At 47.2% G+C, this 7,095-nt stretch overlaps 1 protein-coding gene across 2 annotated transcripts in view; it reads right to left on the reverse strand.

Annotated features, from left to right (window-relative positions):
• TOX (thymocyte selection associated high mobility group box) overlaps nt 1–2,881 on the reverse strand; it is a 218,985-nt gene extending 216,104 nt beyond the window's left edge. For both annotated transcript variants that reach the window (XM_069004806.1, XM_069004805.1), the window contains exon 1: nt 2,653–2,881. In XM_069004806.1, coding sequence (XP_068860907.1) covers nt 2,653–2,754 — 102 coding nt within the window. In that variant the 5' untranslated portion in view covers nt 2,755–2,881. The remainder of the gene's footprint in view (nt 1–2,652) is intronic.
• Between the last annotated feature and the right edge of the window lie 4,214 nt (nt 2,882–7,095).

Here is a 7,095-nt window from a genome sequence, read left to right on the forward strand (position 1 = left end):
GAGTTTAAAAGCAAACACTCAACCAAACATATTGAACAGAAAATTCTGCAGGCCTCTCGCCCTTCAAACTCCCTAAATACACACAGCCTGAAAATGAGTGACAGAGCAATACTGTAACATGACGATATGTTTAGAACAAGTCAGATAAGTTTTCACAGCAATGTTAATCATGCTGGGCAAAGGGAGAAAGTGAAGGGGGTGAAAAATGAAATGTTCACTAAATGTATGCCTCCAAGGGGCCTGGCAAATCTACTCTGTCCATTTAATGTTATCAATGGTCAGTGGTAAAGACATGGGAGAAAGACATTTGTTCTATACTAGATATCTTATATTGAAACATTCCTGGTAAGTCTTTTCCAAGCATAAAACATATGTCTTATGACTGTGCACTTTTAAGCACATTATCAGTTCAGGCAAAGTGAAATAGAAGAGTTGCAACTTGTCTACAGAATGAGTGTCTCATTTGCATTTAAAAAGAACAGTTTGCTCCCTCATACATGGCATGACTTGAAAGAAGCTTGAACCAGCTAGTAAAAAAATTCTGAAAACGACTTTCTAAATTAATTTATTTGATTTGGAGTGCAACACACCAAAAATTATTTAAGGAACTTAATTGGAAAATGATTTAATATATTAAAGTAATTCCTGATTTTCCAAAGCATTTAACTTTTAAATTAAATCTGGCCCACTATCTCAAGAATGATGAGTGAAATGTGTATTCAAGTCATTACCTTCTTTCTGAAGCTTTAAATCATTGATAGGTTTAATAATGTTTGTCCAGTTTCACTGCCAAACAGATCTTCAAACACTTTGGTTCTTATGCCATTAATATCAGCCCAAGCTTTTCACATGGCAACACTTCACTGTTAAAATTTACAAAACTGACAATAGAGAAAATAACAGCAAACCACAGATGAAAAGTAGCAGTAGTCTCATGATTACTCAGAGCACTAACAGAAAATTAATGAACACATAAATGCTCCTTTGCATTTGAACTCTTCCTGCTGAACCAAGTTCACTCCTGGCACAAACTTCCAATATATAGGGCACGTTTGCCAGATGCTGCAAAACAGTTACTTAAAACAACACTAACAGTCATACCTCTGGGATCTCTCTTGAAATATCCTGAGGCATCCACCACAAAGGGCCAGATTTATCTCTGGATTCTATAACTCCATTGAGTATATGTGAAATGCAGCCAGGATGAATTTGGTCCTTTCTGTTGTGATTGGTAGATGCGACCATGTGGGAAACCTTTCCTGAAAACTGAGAGGGCTTCACCCGGGAGCCGCAGCCTCCGCGCCTCAGCACAGACACACTCTATTTTGCTGTTTATCTCTGAATCGAGGCAGCTGCCCGGGATGAAAGGGACGTCTCGAAACGTTTCTCTGACACGTGAGACCGTCACGACAATAGCCGGGCGCGGGACCGGGCTGTCCGCCGGGCCCGGCCGGGCGGGTACCCCTCCGCGGCAGCGCTCCGCCGGCCACCGCGCCCCGCCGCCGCCCTCCGCACCCGCGGCCGGCCCTGCGGAGCCTGCGCACGGCGGAGTTTGCGCTGCGAAAAGCCATCTGCTGCTGCTGCAGCCCGCCACGGGCTGCCACGGCGGGCTTCCACACAAGCGCCCGAGCGCGCAGGTTTGAACACATCGCTCTCTCCCGGCTTGCTCCCCGTGGCTGGGCTGTGCTCAAAGGAGTGCTGTGGGTAACTCGCACTTTCCGACCATTTCCTACTGCCAGCGTTTTATTCATGTGTAAAGCCCATTCCGTAACAGCAGAGAAAGTGCAGCTCATACATAAAGCACCAGCTGGCTCAGGCCACAGCGGCAGTAACAATGCAGGAACCCCAGCCCCCTTCCTTGGCAGCAAAAGTCACGCGAAGTGCTCCGGGATCGCAGCACCAAACTCTCGGAACCGGACTCAGAATTTGGGCTAGCGCGAGTATCCTCTGCGGTTCCTCCTTCCCCAGGGCTCGGGGACCTAGAACTTAGCTTTCCTCAGGTACTGACCCGATTTACAGAGGTTTAATCAAGTTACAGAGAAATTGGTAAGGCAGTTGCACAGCCGGGACAAAGTGGAGCCAATGTTCTGAACCGACTTGTCAACACTATGCAGACTTACTGTGCACACAGAGAGATGTGTGTGTGTGTGTGTGTGTGTGTGTGTATGTCACATACACACACAAACGTGCTTTCGGCACCGCCAAGTACCTCTTTGACACATGAACTGCGAGGCAGAGTTTCTGCACATTTGTGGCGGGCGCGATTTTTCTCATTAACAGGAACCCTGGAAATTCAAGTCCCCCGCATCAACATCCCTGTCCACGCCGTTTCTCCGAAAAGATGTTATGGAAAATGCCTCCCCCACCCACCCCCCCGCTCCAGCCGCCCGCCCCCAGACTACTCCGGGGGTTTTAATTTGGGGTGCCTGAGGGGGAGCGGGTTTGTGTCCCGGCGGCACCGCTCCGCGGCGGGCGGCACTGCGCTCCCCAAACCCCAAACCCCGGCAAGTGCCGCTGCCCTCCCTCCGCCTCGCCGGGGAACTTGGTGCGCGGCTCGCCAGAGCGCAGCGCCCGCTCATGCAACGCGCCGCGACAACAGCACACACCGACAGCACAGATAAAACACCTCGGACGACACAAAACACGAGTCACCTTGTTGCAATAGTAGGGGTCCAGGCAGGGGGAAGGTCCCAAACAAGGCGTATCAGGAGCGGCTGCAGGCTGAGGAGGTGGTGAATAAAATCTTACGTCCATTTCACTAAAACATCAAGTAAACTCCTTTCCTTTTCTTTTGGTCGTTAATGTTGGTGCAAAAAAGGGGTGTGTGAGTGTGTGTGTGTGTGTGTGTGTGTGTGTGTGTGTGTGTGTGTGTATGTGTGTGTGTGAGGGAAGGGGGGGGACACACAAGACTGAGAAGAATAAAAAAAGAGGTGCCTGACTTCAGTAGTCAAACACCTTCCCTGCCTCACATCCGTTTGTGGTTTGTAAAGAGAGAGAGAGGAGAGGAGAGGAAAAAAAAAATCTCTTCCAAAAAAGCACCGGTCTGCAGATGTCTGCGAGAGAACCCACGAACCCTCCTTCTTCTACGGCAGGGCAGGTAACTTCGAGTACTTATTGTTTCCCCCACGCATCGGCACCGGGGCGCTCGCTCCGTGCGTGCCGCTCTTTATGGGAGTCTCGGAGTTGGTTCGCTTCTCCCTCCCTCCCTCTCGCTCGCTCCCTCTGTTCTTTTCCCGTTCTTTCTTTCTTTCTTCCCTTTTTTTTGGTCCTTTTTTTTTTTAATTATTATTACTATTGTTATTATTTATTTGTTTCGGTTTGGTGGAGATGTATTTTGGTTGCCCACCACAGCGAGGGCCTTGGGGGGCACTGGGGGGGGGAGGTGGCGAGAGCAGCCGGGCCCCCCGCACACCCCCGGGGGGAGCGGGGCGCCGAGGCGCTGGAATGGCCGCCCCGAGCCGCCCGGCTCTCTCGCCTCGGCTCTGCCCGGCTCGGCCCGGCCCGGCCCGGCCCGGCTGGGTTGGGCTGGCGGCGGCAGGGGACGCACCGCGCTCCGCCGCGGAGCCGCCGCTCCGAGTGTGCCTCACACAAAGGGGCCGGCGAGGGAAGAAGAGCCATTTGCGGCCGGCGGGGCCGGGCTGGGAGCCGCGGAGAGGGGGCGCTCCCGTGCCCGCCATCCCGCCGCCGTCCCCGCCCTCTCCCAGCGCCCTCCCGCCCGGCCCCCGGCGCCGCCCGGCCCCCGCCCGTTACTATGGCACCCCCTCCGCGCCGCGGGGCCGGGGCGGGCGGCAGGGGGAGGTGGCTGTGGCGGCGGGGAGCGGGGGCTCGGTCCGCTGCTTGGGTTGGGCCGGCCTCAGGCTGCCGATGTGGCCGCGGGCAGGTCCCTTGAGGTGCCTCTGTGAGACCCTCGGACCGATTTCCGCGGCCGTTTGGTAAAGTTGGGGTCAGGCGACCCCTCTGCCCTGGCAGCCCTCTGAGGTTGATCTGGGTCGAGCTGCCAGCAGAGCCCGTTGTCTCCAGTCCCAGCAGAGTGGAAGCCGTCGCCGAGGGTTTGTGGTGGCACAAATACGCTGTGATCCGTGAGCACGTCCCAGAAAACAGGAAACAAGTTGAAACTAAAGCGCACCCGTGAAATACCTCGTCATCTGGGGGTCTACCCCATTAGATCATGGTGCTAAGGCCTGGCCGCACAGTGACACCAGGCACAGGATGGAGGAGGGACGTTTGAGGAGATGGGCTAACTGAGAGGGGAGGAAGGAAGGACGAGAGAATGGGGTAGGGAAAATGAAGAGGAACTCAATTAGCAGCAAACAAGGATGCTGACAAAAGAAAGTTGGGAATCCAGTGGGATGCAGGAGAGGGATTGATGAGCAAAACAAGGTTTAACAGGCAAAAACAATGAAAGAAAGAGTGACTTCAAGACACCATGAGCAATCCCACTGGGTTTCCTGCTGAGTTATCCAGTAGTCTTAATCAGGACAGAAAGGATGGAAGAAAAAGGACACAGGAAGGACTCTATGCTGAGCTTAGATAATGCCCAACAGAGGAATTGTGTTATAAAAAGAAAGGAATGCCTTTCTCTCTTTAAATAAAAACAAATTACTGAGTGCCGCACAAATAAGCTGAGATGATGATGATTAACAGGAATGGTTACTCTTATCAGTACTCATGAACATTTCCATCACAAACCAGTTGAAATCTAAGATTTGTAATGCACGTTGTCATACAAAACTGTCTTCTCATCACTGAAAAAAAAACACTGTAGAGGTTTTAAGGGGACTCAGTATTGAGGGAGAGCAAACCACAAATTTCAGGTGAAGAAATCACTGTTTGTGTGAGGATATGCATATGTATACACAGAGATATATAATCTACACCTCAGGTATTTTGATATTTTAGAGTCCTTCAAGATAGTGCTAAGTCATGACTTTCTTCCATGTCTAACAACCTGCTTTCGTTAAAGCTTAATTATCTGGAAAAACGTACATAATTAATGTAAATAAAACTCTAGAGAAAACAGGTTTGAAGCAATATTCCTATTTCAAGATTATTTGATCAAACACATCTCTGAAGATTCTTGGTTGTCAGTTCAACAGAATTTAAGTTTGATGGCAATAAATGTTTTTCTTAAACATGCAATTACAAAAGGATCTCAGTTGCTTTCTTTTTAATAATGTTTGAAACCCTTCTGGCCTTGGAGAAAAGCTTGAAAACATGACCTAGAAAAAGCTCCAGAAAGCAAAGGAAAAGACATTAACATTTAAAAAAAAAAAAAAAGGAAAGAAAAAAACCCTCATGATTTTTTGGCATCTGACTCATTATTTTGCATGTTTGGGATTAGACATTTTGAAAGTTAAAAAATCCTAAAAAAGACTTTCCTTTGCAAGAGATGTACTTGACGCCTGACAGATATATCACTGCTGCAAATGGCTGATATGTGGACCATAATTTGACAAAGTGAATGGAAGACAGATTGCAAGCTCCGTATTGAAAAGCTGCTGTTGAGAAACTTGTTATTCATGGACAGTGGATTAGTTTTCAGCCTGTTGTGGAGAGAGGTGGTAGAGATATAGCAATTTGAGATGAGTTGATCTAGGCAACCAGTGTGCAGGCGCATACAAGTGTACGCAGGTACAGAAATGCTAATGCAGAGCTGGCGATGTCAATACCAGAATGACTAGAATGTCTGATAATAAAAAGTAAGAGAATTAGCTTTTTATTTATGTGAAATATTACTGACTATTGCCTTAGAAAGGGCTTCAGGTTCCTTGGAGTCTGTAGGAGTTTACAACAGTACCATTTGCTTTGCACAGCTCTTCAAGTTATTTTCAGTACTTAATGATGCAGGCCCTGAGAGTTATAAAATTTTTGCTGCTACTTACAGAGATGATTTAATCATCAAGATGGTAAAACACCTGAGATTTGTGGCAGTTATCTGTACAGTTTGTAAAAATTAAAGAGCTATATATATTAATCTGTTAAGCATTCTTTTGTTTTGTAGGGAACATTTTCTCTAGGGTTTTCAGAATAATGCATTTGTGGAGACTGGAACTGAAAATTTAATAATATTGTAGGTTTTGCCTTTATGGTCTGAGAAAGCAAGGCCTTTTGCAGGATAATTCAATGGGATATCAAACTTGGCCACTTTAGTTCATGGAAGGGCATTTTCCAGAAAAAAAAATTGAAACAGATTTAAAAGAATGAATCAGTTTTTAGAAGCTTAAAAGGAAGGAACATTTGTTCAGAAGGACACCAAGTTTTTAAAGCCACTCAACATTCAAGTGAATGTCTCCAAAATAGTCTTGAAAGAGGTTGCTATACCAGCATATGAGAAGAGTGTCATTGCTTTTCTCATATAAATAGGAACAAATACCTTGAGGAAGATGATCTGTATCTGCCAATATTAAAAAAGTTATTCTTTTAAATGCTGTCTGCTGGAGTTAGACTGTGCAGTGTAAATACTCTCCATGAAATGGAGAAGTCGTATGGCATTCCTTGCCAAACAGCATTGTGGACACAAGAGGTTTACACAGAAGACTGGAGACCTAAGAAGGTTCTTAGATAGAGAAACCATAAATGGATCAGTAACTCCTCTGGGCTGAAAATAGCTGGAGGTAGAGACATGAGGGTAGGGAATGGTGGGAAGTATTGTACATGTTTGCCCTCAGTTCGGGCTGTCACGTCTAGAGCCATCGCTGGAGGCAGAGTACTGGTAGGGCAGACCCTCGGTCTGAACCAGTCCAGCCATTTGCACATTCTCATTTGAGTCTCTGCAGTGGTCAGGTGAACAGAATTAAATGAAACAAGTAACTATGTCTGATGTGACAGGTTATTTTCTTGTGTACTCTACTGTCTGACCCAGCTGGTCTGTCTAGTGTGGTGGGGGGCCATCAGCAGACATAACTCATGTTCTCAGCCAAAGAGAAATAAAGTATCTTAGTTTCCAAAAGACTAGTCCCACATCTTTTTGTTTAAATCTCACACATATATACCCGGGTTTATTTGGGAGCACTAGATATTTGATCATCTATTATAAAGAGCAGACTTCCTGATTTTCCTAGAAAGAAGGAAATGTGAGACTGTGATGATGGCTTA

This window comes from Aphelocoma coerulescens, chromosome 2 (assembly GCF_041296385.1).
Source record: "Aphelocoma coerulescens isolate FSJ_1873_10779 chromosome 2, UR_Acoe_1.0, whole genome shotgun sequence".
Classification (NCBI taxonomy): Eukaryota; Metazoa; Chordata; class Aves; order Passeriformes; family Corvidae; genus Aphelocoma; species Aphelocoma coerulescens.